Below are 21,650 nucleotides of genomic sequence, written 5' to 3'. Positions count from 1 at the left end.
AGTAGCATGGTCAGTTTCTGGTGAGGGCTCTCTACCTGGCTTATAGACTGATTAGACTGATGCTTTCTCTCTGTGTTCTCATATAGCACGTGCACACACACACACACACACACACACACACACACACAGAGAGAGAGAGAAGGGAGGTGGGGGAGAGAGAGAAAGAGGGAGTGTATGCCAGGAGAGAACTCTCTGCTGTCTCTTCTTATAATCAGTCACATCATGAGGGTCCTCCCTTCATGACCTCATCCAAACCTAATTATCTCCCAAAGGATCTGTCTCCAAATACCATCACATTGGAAATTAGGGCTTCAACAGCTGAATATTTTTGCAGAAGAATGAGGACACAATTCAGTCAACAGCAACTGTCAATTCTGATCATCTCACAGACACCATAAGAGCCATATGCTATATTTTGTTTCCCTTGTCATACAACATCTATACTTGGTTTATCATTGAAATTGTTTGTAAGTGGATTGTCCAGACTCCTTCTCAATTAATAGTTGTTCTACTTAATTCTAAGTATGCTGTGTTCTGCAATAGAAACTTCTTTTTCTTAAATCATTTGATGGATATAGAGGGGCTTTATTTCATTTCTGATTCTTTTGGCAAATAAAATGAAATGGGATTTGCTCACAATTGGAGTAAATCCAATCATATCTCTCTTCCATTCCAAAGACCACCTTCTCATCTGTGTGGGAAAGGGAGAAGTTGTCGCCAGTGTTGTTCATCAACTGTTGCTTCCCTGAATTCCATGCCATGCTCAGAGCTGCCATTGACAGCCTCACTGCCTGGGAATCCCACACTATAGTCTCCCATCAATGCAGTGCAGCGACCTAGGCATAGGCTCAGCAGATGCTTAAGTTCTTACCCTGTTATTTCTCTCCATAGTCTATGTTGGGGTATCAGACTTTAGTGAAGGGTCAAAGAAAACAAAAGTAAATTATAATTTCAGAGGATGAAAAATGAAAATCTTATTCTAAATACATTTCCATATGATGAAATTACCCATCTCATGGACACACACTAATTTCTAGCCTTAGGTTAACCCCTCCATTCTTAGAGCACCTCTCTCTTCAGTCTTCTGCCCTCAAACTCTCTCCATTCAATCTCCAGAACTCAATATTTGTAGCAAATAATTTCCCAGAGCCTGTATTTGGTCAACAGTCATTTCTGTCTATTGAGGAGGGCAGGAAACGAGTTTCAGAAGAATAATCTGGATGATTCTTTGGTTCTTCCAAGTGCGGACCGCAATTATGTTAACCTTGTTCCTTGATTTATAGTTTTACTTTATTGGGGCTCAGATTTTTGTGTATAATCTGATGACTTACTAAAATCACATGAAAATTAATGTACTCAGATTTCAATATCAGTATAATGTATGCCAAATTAGGTGGTATAGTTATTCATTGCTTTGGGTCCCTCCTAAAAAGACTGACTGCATCATTTTCACCGCATTTTGACTCTAAGCTTTTCACTTTGGGCATTAAAAGACTTTACTGCTACAGCCCCCTGGAAAATAACATCTCGTTCTACCCAGTATGGGTGAATGCAAATTCTAGACACATTACAAAACTTGCCCTCAAAAAGCAGTTTGGTTGTAGTGAGTAAAACCATCATCCTAGGCTTGTTGGGACAGAATATTTGAAACAGGAGTGATCTAGAAAGGTGAAATACATAGTCACTGCTAGAATATTTGATTGAATACCTGTTGCTGAATGCTCGACTGACAGGTGGAGCAGCCATCTAAATTAGCCTTAAGCAGTTTCCTCTCCTTTGCCACGTTTTAGTAAAACTATTCTATTTAAATTAGGCCACTTAAAAAAAAAGAAGAAAGAAAAAAAGGAAAATTCAGGTGTTTCCCGATTTGTGCTTTGAGATCCTTCTCTTTAGCTTGTTAGTTCCTCATAGTCTTACAACTCTAAGCTGTACCATCAGCTCACAGTACATGCTACCATCTACTGTAAGCAACTACATTCTACTACATTGCATAGTAAAGATAATCACTGTAATCGTATGTCAACACAATGAGATAATGAGATAATAACAAGACTCAAGTACATTCCTTGCATGCTAAACAATTGCTTTTAGTCACAGGGATTTGCCAGCCTATTCCATGCTACTATGTGGTATCAGTTTATATTCTGTCAATAAAGGGGCAGCCAGCAGGCTGTGCAATTCGTTGGTACAAATATCTGTTGTGAGTTTCCAGAAGTTATTCTTGAAACTTACATATCATTCTCTGAGTTATTCTCTTTAAAACTCCCGAGGGCATTCTGATGTGTCAGTGGAACATACCTAATAAATTCATTCTGAGACAGCATTTGGAATATCATAAGAGATCTTAGGAACAAACACAAACAAATACACCATAATCAACAATACTTGGAGATATAAAGATTAACTTGTCTAGCCTCATAAGAGTTTCACATCAATTTCCCCTGAAATATCAGACCTGTCTGTATGGAAGCTATTTATGTGAGCTAAGACAGATATTAAGTCTAGCAGGCTGGGAAATTTTTATCCTAAATGCAAGCAAGATATGTTCACCTATAAAAAACCATATCGTAAAAGGGTACAATCTGTATGGTGTTTTTGACCAATAGTGCTAACAGAGACTCTAATTTTTTTTTTCCTCCTGCGTTTCTTTCTCAATTCTAGCAGGTTAACTTTTACAAAATTTATGATTGCTTTTATCCAATATGTTACATCTGAAAGCTTCTATTTAGGCATTCTAAGGCAAAAGGGTGAACAGTCCTGGTTTTTAATGCACTTATCAGTGTTAGATGATTAATATCAGTTTAAAGATGATTATTATTCTGCCATCAGCGTTTCTAAATATGGGAAATGCTTGACTCTTTGGTTGACTTTTACTCTGACCCTCAAACTAAGAATGAATCAGACTACCCCTCTGGTCTAAAGTTTATTGTGGTAAACCCATGGGCAAATCATTTTTGAAAACTTTCCTATTATACTCATCAATTCCACTACGTTTTTTGTTTTTTAGTGTCGGCCAAACCAAGACCCCACAGTGATGAATATTCCAAGAAGATTCCACCTCCCAAACCGAAGCGAAATCCGAACACTCAGCTGAGCACATCTTTCGATGAAACATACGTCAAAAAGCACGGGGGGCCCCGGAGGACGTCGCTGCCCCGGGACTCCTCCCTGTCCCAGATGGGCAGCCCGGCGGGAGACCCCGAGGAAGAGGAGCCCGTGTACATCGAGATGGTGGGGAACATTCTCAGAGACTTCAGGAAGGAGGACGACGACCAGAGCGAGGCCGTCTATGAGGAAATGAAGTACCCCATCTTTGACGACTTGGGCCAGGACGCCAAATGTGATTTCGACCATCACAGCTGTTCTTCGCAGTGTGCTACCCCCACGGTGCCTGACTTGGACTTCGCCAGGGCCTCGGTGCCATGCGCCCCCAAAGGGCTGCTTTGCGACATCCCCCCGCCCTTCCCCAACCTGCTTTCTCACAGACCCCCGCTGCTGGTGTTCCCTCCCGCCCCCGTGCATTGCTCCCCGAACTCCGACGAGTCCCCGCTCACCCCACTGGAGGTCACCAAGCTTCCCGTGCTGGAAAACGTGTCTTACTTGAAGCAGCCGGCGGGGGCGTCGCCCTCCGCGCTGCCGCCCCACGTCCCCAGCCATGCGAAACCGGAGAAAGAGCAGGCCGCGGCCCTGGGACCTGCCTCTGCCACCCCAGCGCTCTCCTCGTCCCCCCCGCCCCCGTCCACGCTGTACCGAACCCAGTCCCCCCACGGCTACCCTAAAAGCCACTCCACGTCTCCCTCCCCGGTCAGCATGGGGAGGTCCCTGACTCCTCTGAGCCTCAAGAGGCCTCCCCCCTACGACGCTGTGCATTCGGGCAGCCTCTCCAGGAGCTCTTCTTCAGTGCCTCACTCGACCCCCAGACCCGTGTCGCAAGATGGGGCCAAGATGGTCAACGCGGCGGTGAACACCTACGGGGCGGCCCCGGGGGGCTCCCGGTCCCGGACACCCACGAGCCCCCTGGAGGAGCTGACCAGCCTCTTCTCCTCCGGCCGCAGCCTGCTGCGCAAGTCATCCAGTGGCCGGCGCTCCAAAGAGCCTGCAGAGAGTAAGTGTGCGGGGCCGGCCTGAGCCCAGAGCCCAGTGCCAGGCTGAAAACCAGGGTGAAGTCCGTTGTGTGCCTATCACGCACGCGGTACTGGGTCTCAAGGCCTTGGAGTTGGAATCTTAGCATGCGAAATGTGTTAGTTCCCTTTTGCCGTGCTAGGCCAAATAGTGTATCCTGAAAGTATTAAAAATGGTAGTCTGCACAATATATCAATACCTATTTAAAAGAAGAATGATTTTGAAAAATCAGGTATAAAATCTAAATTCTTACAATGGTCCTGGAAAGCTGAAAAGTGAAAACAGGGACCGCTATGGAATTTCAGGTACGTGCAGGTAACACATGGAGTATGTCGTCTTGAGGCCTTTGAGTTGCAATCTTAACATGCAAAACGTGCTAATTTACTTTTGCCATACGAAGCCAACTAGTGTAGCTTGAATGTAAACTGAAAGAATTAAAAATGACAATCTGGCCGGGCGCGGTGGCTCAAGCCTGTAATCCCAGCACTTTGGGAGGCCGAGGCGGGTGGATCACGAGGTCAAGAGATCAAGACCATCCTGGTCAACATGGTGAAACCCCGTCTCTACTAAAATACAAAAAAAAATTAGCTGGGCATGGTGGCACGTGCCTGTAATCCCAGCTACTAGGAGGCTGAGGCAGGAGAATTGCCTGAACCCAGGAGGCGGAGGTTGCGGTTAGCCAAGATCGTGCCATTGCACTCCAGCCTGGGTAACCAAGAGCGAAACTCCGTCTCAAAAAAAAAAAAAAAAAAAAAAAAAAAAAAAAATGACAATCTGCACAATATAATATTTCCTATTTAAAAGAAAAGTGATTAAAAAAATAAAGTATACAATCTAAATTCTTACAATGGCCCTAGAAAATCAGTGAAAACAGAGACCACTATTGAATATTTAGGTAAATATCTTGATTTGGAGGTGGAGGTGGGGAATTAAACATTCAAACACGCAGTTGTTAACCGCTTAAGCAAATTCTGTATTAGAAAACTTCTGTTGGAAAGAAAACAGTTTGATTAGAACTTAGGATCTTTTTTTTTTTAATTTGCCATAACAAATGATTCTCTCTGTATTCTTCATGTTCTTATATTTTTACCTTTACTATAAATGAGAATAGAACCCTTGTTTTCCTTGTAAAAGCCATGGTGATTCATACCTATTTCTATGGTACTCTTCCTAGATCCATCAATACATAACTTACAGAAGAATCACTAAGGTGGTGAACATTATTTTTACTACTGAACTTCAAAGACCATGACATTTCTATATCTGAATAACTAACCTTTTTATGAGTTCCAAATCAATTCACAAATATATGGTAAAGTCAAAACAGACCCAGATTAGTTTTTTCTATGTCCATTTCATTAAATTACACTTCTTTCTCTTACTTAAAAATGCTTTAGGCACCTAAGCTGATAATTAATCTCTTACATCTCAAGTAATCCCTCACATGATTTTTTATTTATCTATTCATATGGACATACTGTGAATTTTCCTTAAAGAAAAAGAAATCCTCAATATTTTTTATGATGAAAATGATAATGGCATTTTTAATATAATTAATATTCCTTGATAGTTATAAGCCACTAATTCTTTTTTCCCTTTACACAGAGATTTCTGAAAATGTTAGCTATTTCAATAATTGCCCCCAAAACATTTCAATTGCCTAACTGAAAGGCAGACATTTCTAATATATTAGGTATGTCTGGAGTTATATTCATGCATATGTACATACATACATACAATTCTTTTAATAATTGAATTTAAAACTAGAAACAATCTATTTCTAGAGCAGTTGTCAACTAGGGAAATTTTGTCCCCCGGGATATTTTGCAACGTCTACAGATGTTATCGGTTGTTACAACTGGGGATGTTACTGACATGTATTATGTAAAAGCCAGAAATGCTGCTTAACAATGTAGAATGCACAAGATGGTTCCCCCACCCCACACAGACACAAAGGATGATCTGGTCTACAATGCCAATAATGCCAATGTTGGAAAACCCTGGTCTAGATAATTTATTAAAGTTTAAAGTTTCTTCCAGATAATTGATTGATTGATTTGGTTTTTACACAGATCAATAAGGTATTTAGAATAAGAGAAAATATTTTTTAAACATTTTACTTTAAAAGTACATAATGGGTATTGTGAAATTAACAGAACTTTCATCTTAGAATTGGTGAGATGATTGGATTTTTCTCCCTACCTATCAGCTTCTTTGGAAGATCCTTAAAAGCTCCAGCTGGCAGCTATGCCAATTAGCTAGAAAAAAAAGTATATGTAAAAGAAATGATTAACTAATGAAGCTATTTCAAGAAAAATCCATCTGTTAGAATCAGTCTACGTGCTATATGTCACAGACTTCCCCATTCAACTCCAAAAACGAGCTATGTACACTTCTAAAACAAAGCTTGTACATGAAAAACTGGTCAAGGCTCTTTACAACTTTTAGGGAGCCAAGGACTGAATTATTTCACATGTGCTATTAACCATGCATCACCTCTGCAGAAAGGGCATGCCCCTGAGTTACATTAACCTCAGTATTTTACTTTACTTAAATGGAAGGGAGGAAAAACACAGGTAATACAAATGAATAATCAAATAAATCAAATGGACAAATCAAATTGCTATTTATTTTTGACTCTCGAGGAAAATGTAAAGACACCTTTAGATGCTCACAAAGTCAAAGGGGCTCTCAGAATCTTTCCATATGCAAAAAGTAGAATCAAAATTGTTAATTGGGAGTTAACCAGTAATTTCTGTTGCCATACACTCATGGATACAATTCTCCCCTTTACTTTTGCCAGACAGGATTTGTGGACCTGTTGATACCTTAGGGATAGAAAAAGTGAAACGAAGTAGTATAACATTTATGACCATGAGTTTCATTAATTTTTTATAAGTTTCAGGGATTTTCTACATTTTAGGAATAAAAGTAAAACTGATATCTCTGTTTTCCAAGCCTCTCTTGATTTAGTGGAGAAGTAAATGTTGAGAATTTACTAATATTCAATCTAAAACAAATATAATATTTGTTTTAATTAAGGGAAACTTTGTCAAATAAAATTTATACCTTAAATTCATTTTTAATAATTTATAAAAGGCACACCTAATGTAACAATTTCATGTTTTGAAGGTTTAGAATTGTTGATGGGGATTGGTCAATAGAGAGGAAATAAAATGAGACAAAAGAGATAGATAAATTTCCTTTTGTTTCACAATTTTCTAAAATGGCCTTCACATTCATTGTTATTGGAAGTGGTTTTTATCCTGGTGGATGGAACATCGTAATGTTTATCTATGATTCAGTTAGGACAACTGATAGTCTCTATAGATCTAGTAATTTTTTATTTGGTGATTATATATATATATATAATATATATATTATATATATATATAAATATATATATAATATATATAATATATATATATAATATATATAAATATATATATAATATATATAATATATATATAATATATATATATAAATATATATATAATATATATAATATATATATAATATATATATATATATATATATAGACGGAGTTTCGCTCTTGTTACCCAGCCAGGCTGGAGTGCAATGGTGCTATCTCAGCTCACCGCAACCTCCTCCTGGTTCAGGCAATTCTCCTGCCTCAGCCTCCTGAGTAGCTGGGATTACAGGCACACACCACCATGCCCAACTAATTTTTTGTATTTTTAGTACAGACAGGGTTTCACCATGTTGACCAGGATGACCTCGATCTTTTGACCTTGTGATCCACCCACCTTGGCCTCCCAAAGTGCTGGGATTACAGGTGTGAGCCCCCACGCCCAGCCCTGTATATTTTTAAAATGTGTGCAGAGAGGTGAATGACAAGAGGCATGTAAGAAGTGATTAACACATATGCTACTACTATAAATTTTTGTGTCTACATGTTAAGCAGGTCAGGTACAAATATGTTTTCTGATAAACTTTGGAGACTTAAAATAACTTACTGCCTGCCATTTTCATCTTCCTTTTGCATGTTCTTCTTTAATATATTCATTATGATTTTGATTTGATTCTTTGGAAGATGTAGGCCACAAATGGGCCATTTTGTTTTAATAAATCAGGTGCCATGAATCATAGAAATTAGTGATCACATCAAATATTTAAAAAGAAATGTTTAACCTGAATATCGGTCCATTTTTACTCTGTGATAAAGAACTTCCAAGACTGGGTGATTTATAAAGGAAAAAGGTTAAATTGACTCACAGTTTCATACGTCTGGGGAGGCCTCAGAAAAGTTACAATCATGACAGAAGGTGAAGTGGGAAGCAAAGACCTTTCCTGGTGGCAGGAAAGAGAAGGCTCACAAAAGCAGAGAAGATTGCCTTATAAAATGATTATATTTTGAGAGAACTCACTATCACAAGAACAGTATGGGGAAAAACACCCCTGAAATTCAATCACCTCCCCCAGTCCCTGCCTTAACGTGTGGGGATTAAGGGGATTACGATTGGAGATGAGATTTGGTTGGGGACACAGAGTCAAACCATATCAGCCTGTATTCAACATAGATGAGTAAATGTCCATTTCTATGAAAAAGTACAAGACCTATCGAAGAACATAATTAAAATTTACAAACTATTTGAGGGGAAAGAGTGAGATAGAGAAGCAATAATAGAGAAATGTAAATTAAAAATGTAGAGAAAATGTAGAAGATGAAGCAGCAAAGGGAAGAAATTAATGAATAAACTAAGGCACTAAGAAATAAGCGACATGCACGCCCAGGGGCAGATGAGCATGTGAATAGATGTTGGCACCAAGAAGTGAGGCACACAGAAAGAGACTCATCTTTATTTGAGATGTTTAAGAAAGCTAACAGGCTTTGATCCTGCTAGAACTTTTGGAATATTCCTCATGGTATCCTCTGAGGTGTCTTCAGCTCTTTGGGTATAGCTCAACTCCTAAATACCTTTGAACAATGCCAGAGGACAAAAGCTTCCAGATCAAGCCCCTAACCCTCTTCAGGTTGCTCCTTTCAGGAAGAGACAGGCAGAACAGGGAAGAAGACGTAGGGTGCGGTGGAGCTCCAGAAGCAGGGATGAAAACAAAAGTGCAGGCCCACTCATCTCTTGACATTATTATTGTTATTATTATTATTAAGAGACGGAGTCTGGCTCTCCCGCCCAGGCCGGAGTGCAATGACGCAATCTTGGCTCATCGCAACCTCTGTCTTCTGGGTGCTAGCAATTCTCCTGCCTCAGCCTCCCGAGTAGCTGGGATTATAGGCCCATGCCACCACACCCGGCTAATTTTTTGTATTTTAGTATAGACAGAGTTTCACCATGTTGCCCAGGCTGGTCTCGAACTCCTGAGCTCAGGGAATCCACCCACTTTGACCTCCCAAAGTGCTAGGATTACAGGCATGAGCTTCAACACCCGGCCTCCTGTCATTATTATTAAAAGATAAATTATATCTTTCTTGGTAGTACCAAAAAAAAGCTATATCATACTCAACCATATTCCATGTTATTGGAGATTAATAAGTTTTTATTTTATAAGTTAAATCTCATTTTTTAGCCTTTAAAAAATATTTAATACTTTATTTTTCTGTCTCACTCTATAGCCCAGGCTGGAGTGCAGTGGTGCGATCTCAGCTCACTGCAACCTCCAAGTCCCAGATTCAAGCAATTCTCCTGCCTCTGCCTCCCAAGTAGCTGGGATTACAGGCATGTACCACCACATCTGGATAATACTTTGTATTTTTAGTAGGAACAGGATTTCACCATGTTGGCCAGGATGGTCTTGAACTGCTTACCTCAGGATATCCTCCTGCCTCAGCCTCCCAAAGTGCTGGTATTACAGGCATAAGCCACTGCACCCAGCCAGTATTTGATACTTTCAGATGTCATATTATATTTTTTAAATTATAGATATAAATAAGTCTTGTAGGTCTGATGAAATAGAATTAGGAATCAGATGTCATCTTTGCCTTTTCATTGACTTTCTTAAAAAAAAAACTCCACATAGAAACCACAGCTCCAAACATACTTACATAGACATGAAACAAACCCACAAATTCCTAAAGACATCTAACCCTTGCCTTACATGCCACATGTAAATACAAGCCCACATACCTCTCACCTTTTTTGTACTGTGTGAGGTACAGTGATACTAAAAGATTAGGCATCAATTATGAAGGAGCTGCTCCAACTAACTCTTACTAATTTAATTTTTAAAGAATTTATTTAAAAAATTCTAAAGTTTATTTTTAAAATATGTCAATTAAAAGAATTATTTTGGAAAAAAGATTTTAAAATGTATTTCTATTTTTATATGCTATTTTTATATGTTGTTCCATTTGTAAGAAAAAAAAGGGTCTACTAATGTATGCTGCCTGTCTTGGTAACTCAGGGTCATTGTTGTGACAGTCACTGTGCACCTGCCACAGGCTAATGCAAAGTGTCAAGCAAGGTGACCTCAACAGGGGAGGCCACACAAAAAGGTGTTATCATTGTTTCTGGTCATTCATAATAGCAGTGACACAGTATTGATAGCTTATTAATCTGATGGAATGTCCTTAGAGTCTATTTAGAACTGAAGTGCCAGCTACTATTATATCCTTTGAATTCACTTAAATTGTTATGTGTTTCTAGTGGTTTTCCTACCTCCTCCCTTTCTTTCAGGTAGTTTTATTGATGCATCTAGCCTCTCCCGCCATCTCCACCTCTCCTCTTCTCTTTTCACTTGCTTCCTCATTGTAATATCAAACCAATAATTAGTTGTGGATTAAGAAACCAAATGCCCAAACTTGTCTGAGAAGCTTCTCAACTAATGAAAGTATGTGACCTGCAACATAGCGACTGTGTGACCTGCACTTCTAAGGGCCACTTTAATCCACCTACTAGGTCTTGCCTGGAGTTCTAGATTCATATCTGAGCATTAGAAATATCAACGTCCCAAAAAATAGGACATCCTAGAAAACATGTTTTTTTTTTTTTTTTTTTTTTTAGGAGAATCCACATATTTTGTTTAGCCTATTTAAAATACCTTTTGAGGTTGAATGTGGTGGCTTATTCCTTAGTCCCAACACTTTGAGGGGCCAAAGTGGGAGGACTGCTTGAGCTCGGGCTATCGAGACCAGCCCAGGCAACATAGTGAGACCATATCTCTACTAAAAATAAAAAATATATATATTAGCTGGGTGTGGCGTCACATGCCTATAGTCCTAGCTTCTTGGGAGGCTGAGTCAAGAGGATCAATTGAATCTGAGAGTTTGAGGATGAAGTGAGCTATAATCACACTATTGCACTCCAGACTGGGCAACAGAGCAAGACCATGTCTTAAAAAAAGTAAAATAAATTACACGTAGTTTTCAGAAAAACTTATCAGGTGAAGTAGTTAAGGACTTTGTATTCCCTCAGTTTCTTGCTTACGAAAGCAGATGCTGACAAAGAGTAGGACAAAAACAGGTACTGAAAAACCTAAGGGAAGGTTGGAGAAGGGAGTCTATAGTTCTGGATCTCTCCTTTGCAATGGAGAATGAGAGAACCCTCAGCCTGCAGGCATCTTGACTTCAGGCAGGACTCCTAGACGCGTGGTGACTTGGACCACCCTGACCAGAGTTAGGGGCTAGATTTGGAACCTCTTGTAAGCTGGAATTCTTTAAAGGCATTTAGGAGTAGAGTGACACCGAAAGACCTGAAGCCACCTCAGAGGATGCCATAGGAAGATTCCAAACCTTCCGGCAGGATCAAAACCTGTTCATTTTCTTAAACATCTCAAATAAAGGCTAATCCCTTTTCAGGTCTCCCCTCCTGCTGTTTGTTGGTTGCGCCCCTGCTAAGAGTCCCACACAGAGACCTCCTGTGGCCTCAGACTGGCTCCTGCCTTAGCAAGGGTCTTTCTAGCAGTTCAGAAAAGAAATCAAGCCAAGACCTGTATAATGATGATTCTCCCAGGATGTGGAGTGTGCTCAGGCTCCAGAGAAGTTTCTTTTGTAGTTCAAAGCATGGTAAGCAAGACGTAGAAAGCTTAGGTGGACAGTCCAAATGCCTGCATCATATTCACCTGGATGTTGTTTAAAATCCAGATTGCAGGGCTTTATTATAGACCTATTTAATGAGAACTGTAGGGGTTGGGCCTGGGATGCTGACTGTTTAATGATAATCCCTGGTCATATTTATGCCTTCATAAAGCAATAATTTGGGGACACATGGTTAAATATTAGCAACACCATTTACTGGAATTCAAGAAACCATCGCTTTCATGTAACAAGGTTAAAAGATAATTTATATAAGAAAAAGAAGAGAGGTGAGAGAAAGTAAAACAGACCACTCAAAATGAGTGACTGTTGGTTTCCTTTCCTTGACTAAGTTAGTGATCAGCTGGCAGCTTACAACGAGGACAGGGAGGGTAATGTGGATTCAAAATGACAGCGTCACTACCTGTGGATTCTCCCAGGGACCTTGAAAGTTTAAGAACGGAGTACATGGTGGGCAATCTGTGAATTGCATCTATCCTTGTCTTAGCACCTCCATGTTAGTCATTTGCCACTTCCTTCATTAGAATTCCTCAGTACTTGAGTTTGAGAACCACTGATAAAAGCTGCTTCAGACAGGAACTGGTGCTGCTGGTCAGGAAGGTGAGGAAGAAACCTGAGACTAGCTGGCAGCCGTCCTCACCCCAGAAGTCCATCCAAATGTGTCTGGGCTTTTGAAGGGAGAGGACTAGCCAGAGCACGGCGGGCCCTCCAGATGGAGCTGTGACTCAGAATGAAAGTGTGCTGTCTAGAGTACACCCTCTAGTCCACGCAGGAGAGCAGAGGGAACAGCGTAACTCATAGGCAATAGGAGAGAGTGGAAGTCTTTCTTGTGGGGCACTGGAAGGATGGAATGAGAGCATTACTGGCAATCTGAGGCTCTAGCGGTCATGACTGGGCCAAGGAGCTCAGGAATTGGGCTTACAATATTAATGAGGAAGAAGGTGGTGAGAGTCTTAGAAAATGCCTTGGCCTCAAGCAGGTTTGTCTCAGGAACAATAGCAAGACCAACTAAGCCCAGAGTGGGAGCATCAAAGAAACTAGTGGTAAGGATGTGGAAGAAGGCAGTGGCTAGCCCCTTCCTCTAGAATACTTCCATATACTTAATCTTCATGCCGTTTACTTCTTACCAGAACTTTCTAAGAAATTTACAAGTAATTGGTCTTTATAGCAGTACTCTGAGGCATGTGATACTGACCTTACCATTTTAAAGACGGAAAAAACAGTGGCACAACTCACACAGTCATGTGGGCAGTGAATTTGGGATTTGAACCCCTATTATTTGGCTCTAGAGTTTCTTTGACTTAATGATACCTTATCTATACTTGATCAAGTTTTCCCAAATTCGCCAATTTTCATCAAAAGTCTAAGGGCTCGTGATGTTATCATTCTCAGGGATATCTGCCTAATCTGTACACAAATGGCATGGACTACTTAATGACTGATATCAATTTAGGAAGGGGGTGGGAAATCTTTTGAGCACCCTTCAAAACTCACTTTGGAATATCTCAGTCACTGCCAGGAGCTCTGTACCCTAGGTTTCCGAGCTGCCCCTGAAGGCATATAGTCTGCCTAGCGGGCCTCAGAATCGCCTAAATGGTCTAAGCAAAAAGATGTGAGTGCTCACCTTACCGCCTCTAAGCATAACTTAAGTATATATGTTCAGATTTCTTTGCTAAAAAGATATGAGTGTTCATCTCAACACCTCTAAGCATAATTTAAGGATGTGTGTGCAGGCTTCTTTGGTCTGTCAGATATGCAATACTGAGCTACTATCCAGGGATACAGAGCTTTTGTCCTCAGTGCTTGCATCTTGGCCATAACTATGCAGCAACTTGATGGCCCATGGCTCCTCCAAGGGAAAAAATAGTTGACAAATTAAAAGCCCCAGCCAATGCACAAAAGCAATGAGCATGCTAGCAGCACTAATCTGAAGGCTGACTAGAATAAAACAGACAAAACAACTCCAAGGCACCCAATGCAAATGCTTCTTAGCACTACCTCTTTTCTCTTTACATTTGAGGTACTATGTACTTGACAGACTCAGGCACTCATCTTTTTCTTTTTCTTTTTTTTTTTGTGAGCCAGAGTCTCACTCTCGCTCACCCAGGCTGGAGTGCAGGAGCACGATCTCAGCTCACTGCAACCTCTGCCTCCCAGGTTCAAGCAATTCTCTGCCACATCCTCCTTGGTAGCTGGGATTATAGGTGCCCGCCACCACATCCAGCTAATTTTTGTATTTTTAGTATAGATGGGGTTTCATCATCTTGGCCAGGTTGATCTTCAACTTCTGAGCCTGTGATCTACCCTCCTCAGCCTCCCAAAGTGCTGAGATTACAGGTGTGAGCCACCACTCCTGGACCCACTCATCTTTAAAATTAAACACACACACATACACACACACACACACACACACACACACACACACACACACACACAATTCTTTAGCTGGCCTATTAGGTTTTAAAACTGAAGGGTTTTTTTTTTTTTTTTTTTTTTTTTTTTTTTTTTTTTAACAGGATGATGAGGTTAAATGGAGTATAATTCCTTGATTTCAAAACTTTGTGTGTCTCCTTGGTTAATTGGGACCATGACATTGTCTGTTTTTCTCATTTAGTTTCTCCTAGAATTGCAATATAGAATCACTGAAGAAGACATAATTTCATAAATAATTGCTCACCTTTCTGGCGGTAGAGCACAGCTGTCCTTGATTGATGCAGGCAGACGTGTTTATACCCCGTGTTTATATTCTCTGGCTGCTGAATCTTTAAGTGCAATTTCTTGTCAGCAATTTTAATCAGCAATTCTCTCCATTAAGAAGAACCCTCCCTGCTTTAGATGTATAAAATGTAGAAACATTTTCAGTTTGGAAATTAAGTTATACCGGTCTATTTTTTTAAACCGAGATTCCCTCAAATACTATAACTAATTTTTTTTTTCTTTCCTGTTCCATTACTTGGAATAAAACATTTAATTTCTGATTTTTAGAGACTACCATGTATTGTTGACACTTTGAGAACTATAAGTAATTAAATATTTGGAATAAATGATTTCCTACTGGCTACATCAGTTTACCCTAGGCATGTCCTACATTTTAATTAAACACAATCTTGAAGTCTAGCACAAGGCTGGATATCACAAGAGGTGGTTTCCATTAACAAGCTTTGAGACCTTAGATAAGTCAGTTTGACTCTTAGTTTTCTCACTTTTTGAATGAAAATATCAGAAGCTAAAACTGAGTCCCTTCTGGCTTGGCTTCTTGTGTAGGGCTTCAGCGGATAACTGGCTTACCTGTAAATTTCCAGAGAGGACCCATTTCCTCCTTTTGGCACTTTCCATCTGATGTTGTTCTTGCTTGCTGAAAGGACTTTGCCAGAAACCACATAAAAAAAATGTCAGCCTAATCTTTGACTCCAAACTCAGTCTGCCAATTTCTCCATGGTGTTTTCCTCATGCTATTGTCTTTGAGTACTTTCACCATATTTTTGTAATGATATAAGACTTATTCCAATGCATTGTAAAGATTATTTCTGTCCTATTCTCTCTACTGAGACAAAGTACCAGGGAGAACAAGGTACAAACCTTTTCATCATTTTACTTTTTGTAATAGTTGATCCAATGCAATCTTTCTCCGAGTTGGTACATGATAAATATTTATTGAACTTGTTGAATTAATAGGCAAAGTGACTTAAGAAGACTATTGAACTTTAAGGAAAAAAGCCATATAAGAAATGTTTGACCATTAAGTTAAAAAACAAAAATCATCTCCTATGTATGAGTTAGAGCATTCCACATTAAAATTAATATAGTCGTTCAGCAAAAAAGCATCTATGCTGAATGTTGAATTCATTGCTTCTGCCCTTAAGTGGTATAATTGAAGGAATGGCCATTCCATTCCAGGCAGATTTATTGGAGGGAAAGATATAAAGAATATAGCCATTTGGACCATTTTGTAACGTCAAATCATCTTCAGTTTCTGTACGAATGAATGAACTGTGAAAATTGATCCCTTTTCTATGTTTGTAGAAAGAAAGATACATATTTTAAAAGAAAATAACAAACTAACATTAAAAAAATAAATTTCAATCTGCTTAACATTATGCATTATTGATCAAAAATAGTAAAGAGAATAAAAACATATTCAATGGCTGGTGTGTTGGCTGATGCCTGTAATCCCAACACTTTCGGGAGGCTGAGGCAAACAGATCACTGAAATCAGGAGTTTGAGACCAGTCTGGCCAACATGGTGAAACCCCATCTCTACTAAAAGTACAAAAATTAGTCCAGCGTGGTGGTGGCTGCCTGTAATCCTAGATACTCAGGAGTCTGAGTATCGCTTGAACTCGGGAGGCAGAAGTTACAGATCGTGCCATTGCACTCCAGCCTGGGTGACACAGTGAGACTCTGTCTCAAAAAACAAAACAACAAGAAAAAAGATAAAGTAAACACATTCAAGTAGGTTATTTAACATCTTTGTTGGAAAAACATGGCATAAATCCACAAAGCTATCATTATGTGACTGTGGTCTTAAATATGTGTGATCCCAGGTGAAAAAAATGAGTTTCAATTTTAAAATATCTGAAAAGTTTTTCTCAGTTTTTGATAAAGTAAACTTTTTGGAATTTGGTAAATGGATTAAAATCTCAAATTTAATTAAATGTCTGTAGTGGTGCATGGTATTTCTTGGTTGAAGCAAACATGTTATTGTTGTTGCTGGTGGGAGCTAGGTTAATTAAATGTTCCACCTCTAGTAGAATGACCAATCAGCTGGAAAATCTGAGCTATTGCTGTTTCCAAATAGAAGGAGCCAAAATATTAAGGAATCTAAGTGGGAAATAAGGAGTATTAGTTGCATGGATTTCAGCATGTACTGTCTAGCCAGCTACAGCTGGCTAGAAAGGAATTCAGAACAGCTGAACTGAAAGGAAAAAATTCCAATCTAGAAGTCTGTAATATTATTCTAATAATTGATGATGGAGAAAAACTTTCCTGTACATGTTCTACTGGTTAACTTTCAGTTATAGTCAGTAAAATAACATTTTCCTCTGTTTTGCTTTTCCTATTTTAGATGAACTGATATAATTAAGATAAGAAAGAATAATTCTGTAAAGACAATAGCTGGAAGCAGTCATGAAGTAGAGATTGGGGTATTCATGTATTGTCCAACCCTAGATCCAACCTTAGTGCTATGGGTGGATAATTCTAATGTGTCTTTTTGTTCCCATGTCACAAGTAATAAATCTGGATTCTCAAGAGCTAGAAGGATGGAAAAGGATTTAGTTGTTAGCAGCTCCCAGCAGAGTGATCAGAGCTGAAATAAAGTACTGCTCTATTTAAGTTACACATTCTGGACATCAAAATTGTGTCTATGTCTACAAACAACTTTTGTTCTTTTGACTATTAGTTATGAACCACTTAATAATTAATAACAAGAGATGCATGTAAAAAAAACCCGAAAACTTCCTGTCAGTGTTGAAATGGTCAAAGAAAAGTTTTAAACCTAAGAAATTAAAACAGATTACCTCACAGTTGTGTTTCTTTGGGTAATTGCCATCTCACTTGTAGCCTTCAGAATTCATTTTGGCATCTGAACCAAGCTGTGTGTATGGCTCCTTAATTTAAACTATAATCAAACTGTCCATCGATGTTTCATAAAACAGAAGCTTGATTCTATATACAGCATGGTTCTCCATTTAGCTTCCATGGCCAATCCACCTAAGTGACTGTGCTGTACTTGCTGCCTCCATTTCCTCTCCTTCATTCCAGACTTAATTTCTTACAACCTGACTTCCTCTTCCACTCACCCCAAAATTACATGAGGCTTCCTAATTGGTCTCTGGTTTTAGCGTTTTTCCTTCCCTGTTCTTTTAAACCTTCATGAAACATCTGATATTGTTGATTATTCTATGTAAATAATTTTCTAAGGTATGAGTTCTGGATATGTTGTCCAGGCTATAGATGCAGTGGTTATTCACAGGCGTGTTCATTGTGCTCTACGGTCTCCAACTTCTGGCCTCAAGCAATCCTCCTGCATCAGCCTGCCAAGTAGCTGGGGCCACACTCTTGCTTAACATGTTAGGAATTTTCTGTTTATTTTTATGCAATATGATATCCTCATTAGTAATCATTTTAAAACTGTGTCCCTTCTGCTTCCTTTTTTAGAGAACTCTGCTCAATTTTGATAAAAAAAGTTATTCTGACATGTGACTGACAGTGTTCTAATTATGTCTTTAAATGTTTGCCTCCCCCAATAAATTGTTAGGACACATACTGAGTCTTTTTTATTGAAGGGAATAGCACATTTTCTAGCATAAAGTGCATGCTCAGTATGTTTTCAGCTATTTGACTTAGTCAATAAATACACATCCAATTTCCCCAATTAAATGGTAAGTTTTTGAGGGCAGGGACAGTTTATATTTTTTGTAAATTTCCATGGTCTCTATGACTGAATTTTGCATAATCAGTTTATGTTTGTCGATTCATTGATTTTTCTAAAGCTAACTTTTTAAAAATAGTACCAGACAATAGAATTACCATGAATAAGCAATATTGATTGTAATCTGAATTTTTCAGAGAATGCAAAGATCAACAGTAGTTAAGATATTTAGGAACCAAGTGTTTCAAGGAATATCAATGGAGAATCCAGGTGTAGATGATTCTTACATATAATACTGAAAACAGGAGCCAGTTCCATTACTGATTGGGGAAAACAAACAACAAACAGCAAGAGAAATGAATACTATGTTGTAGACTGCACAATTATTAGCTATATTGTGGTATTATTGAGTACAGTCCATTTACAGTTTAATTTTCAGAAGATGAAAAATAAGAAAGAATAAAATAAATTCATTTTATATTTTTGTTTTTAAAAAGTCCTTTGTTTAACCAGCTTAAAAAAACAACCTCCTTATAGTGGAAGATAGAGTGGAAGATTATTTGGTATTTGTATGTGTATATGTGAAAAAAAAAATAACAGACATAAGAGCTTAATATCCTGGGGTTAAAAAAATAGATCTGCCACCTAAGAGCTGTTCTTTTTTTTAAATATTTATTTCCATAGGTTTTTGGGGAACAGGTGGTGTTGGCTATGTGAATAAATCCTCCAGTGGTGATATTTGAGACTTTGGTGTGCCCATCACCTGAGCAGTATACACTGTACCAAATTTGTAGTCTTTTATCACTCACCCGCTCCCACCCCTTCTCCTGAAAGTCCATTGCATCATTCTTAGGCCTTTGCATCCTCATAGCTTAACTCCCACTTATGAGTAAGAACATACAATGTTTGGTTTTCCAATCCTGAGTTCCTTCACTTAGGATAATGGTCTCTGATTCCATCTAGGTCACTGCAAATGCTCTTATTTCATGACTGAGTAGTATTCCATGGTGTGTGCATATATACATATATGCTATATATGCCACAGTTTCTCTATCCACTTGTTGACTGATGGGTATTTGGGCTGGTTCTATATTTTTGTAATTGTGAAATGTGCTGCTATAAACATGTGTGTGCAAGTATCTTTTTCATATAATGACTTCTTTTTCTCTGGGTAGATAGTGTGAAAATGCTGTAGTGAAAATGCCTGATCAAATAATAGCTGTTGTTTTAGGGAAAGCCAAACTTTGTGAGTCTTAGGTTTTAAATATTTACCTCATAGGATTGCTGCAACAACTTAAAGAAAATCATGCACAAGAAAATACCTTGTAAATGTTCATTGATATGCAACTACAGAAGGTGATTGTTGAAACTTTAGATACATGTAAAAAGAATAAATATTTTAGTAAAAGGTAAAGTAAGGTTGAAAATGAAATAAATGTTCAGAGATTCCATGTTGTTGTTTGCATAACTTTCTCTTCAATTAGGCTTGGGTAAAGGATCTGACATCTTAAGTGAATCATTCTACCACCAGAAGTTAGGAGCGTTAAGAATTGGAGAGAATGCAAGCCATTCTCCCTTCCCACAGGAGGCAGGATGTTTTAAGGCTGCTGAATGATACCTAAGCCTTGAAGCTGGAGGGCCTTCACATCCCATGCAGTCCAGTACCCTTGCCCCATAAAGAACAACTCTGAGAGCAAAGAGGCCATCTTTATTGTAGAAAGGACTGAGCAGCATGACACCAGGATTGTGAAAGATGATTTACCAGCAGAAGAAAAACCTTCAATATCACTGGGTTGTTTATATATTTTTCAAAAGTATTTTTTTTTAATTTTCTGGTTACAAGCAATTTATCTTTTAAAATAAAAAGAAATTTTTTATTTTATTTTTTGACAGCTTTGCTGTCAATTTTTTCATTTTGAAAAAAAATTTATTTTAAAAGATAAATTGCTTGTAACCAGAAAATTAAAAAGAAAAATAAAAAAAATATATAGGAATTAATCAAATAATTAAGTGGAAACCAAGAAGATTTGAAGTACTTAATATCAACAATAATTAGTATGTAGATGGAAGACTGTTAAAAACCATGATGTGTGAAGTGTTGTGTCTAAGTACATTCAAGTAGAAGAATCTCATTTTCTTTTAAAGTGATCATTTAAGATGAAAAAAATGTTAAGGTTAGCATTTGAAAAATGGAACGTCAGAAAAAAATAACAAACACTCAAATGTTATTTTAAAACGTGTGCCACCACAAATACATAGAAAGAATGTTAACCTCCTAAATACAGATGAGCTCACATAGAAAGAGGCACTGCACGAAAAGTGACTTTCATAATGGTTTTTTTCTTTCATGTGAAAGGCTACAGACACAAGTAGTTTCATTGCCAATTTTCTCATTTTAAAAAAACTAACTTGAATGGCTTTCCTAGGAAAGACTTCATCCAGATGCTAATTTAGCAAAGTTTGTTTTGCACATCCATTTTTAATATTCACTTCTCACACTTAAATGAAACCTGCAGCGTGAGGCTGCTTCAGTTAAAAGCAGTCCTGACCTACTTCCATGTGAAATCAATGGAGGGCTTCAAGAGACTCATGAGTAGCTGACATTTAAGGAAGCCAGGAAGCTCATAATCTGTGTTGGTGTAAAATGTGTGTTTCCCTGGGCTTCACCTTCCTTCCCCGACACCCCGTTCTCTCTCTCTCGCTCTGTCTCTTTCTCTCCTCTCTCCCTTGTTCTTCTAAGAACAAAGAAGACTGGAAGCTGTTGAGCAAGATAAGTGAAGGCATACCTCAGTTCTCAAGTTACATGTCCAGGGGAATTGTGAGATGATCTGTCAGCTACACATGCAATGTTTTCCAATTAACAGGAACCCGTAGATCTGGAATTGAGGAAGGAAAAGAAAGGCCTAAAGAGCACCTGCTTGCATTCAAATATATTCCACACACACACACACACACACACACACACACAATTAAATTCACCAGAATATGATCTTCAGATGCCTATGCCCTGAGGCCTATGAAAGTAAGAAGATATGGTATATGGCAATCTTTTGAAGACTGGTGTGTTAGGAACCCAAATGGAAGGTCATGAAATAGGAAGAAGAATCAAAACCAACCTGACAGAAGAGCAGTAGTCATCAGGGC

The 21,650-nt window shown here is 38.6% G+C and overlaps 1 protein-coding gene across 3 annotated transcripts in view; it reads left to right on the top strand.

Annotated features, from left to right (window-relative positions):
• NYAP2 (neuronal tyrosine-phosphorylated phosphoinositide-3-kinase adaptor 2) overlaps positions 1-21,650 on the top strand; it is a 303,720-nt gene that overhangs the window by 171,356 nt on the left and 110,714 nt on the right. For all 3 annotated transcript variants that reach the window (XM_003925465.4, XM_074398947.1, XM_074398948.1), the window contains one exon: positions 3,008-4,105. In XM_003925465.4, the coding sequence (XP_003925514.1) occupies positions 3,008-4,105 (1,098 nt within the window). The remainder of the gene's footprint in view (positions 1-3,007; positions 4,106-21,650) is intronic.

This window comes from Saimiri boliviensis, chromosome 5 (assembly GCF_048565385.1).
Source record: "Saimiri boliviensis isolate mSaiBol1 chromosome 5, mSaiBol1.pri, whole genome shotgun sequence".
NCBI classification, from domain to species: Eukaryota; Metazoa; Chordata; class Mammalia; order Primates; family Cebidae; genus Saimiri; species Saimiri boliviensis.
This window is presented reverse-complemented; position numbering and strand designations above follow the sequence as displayed.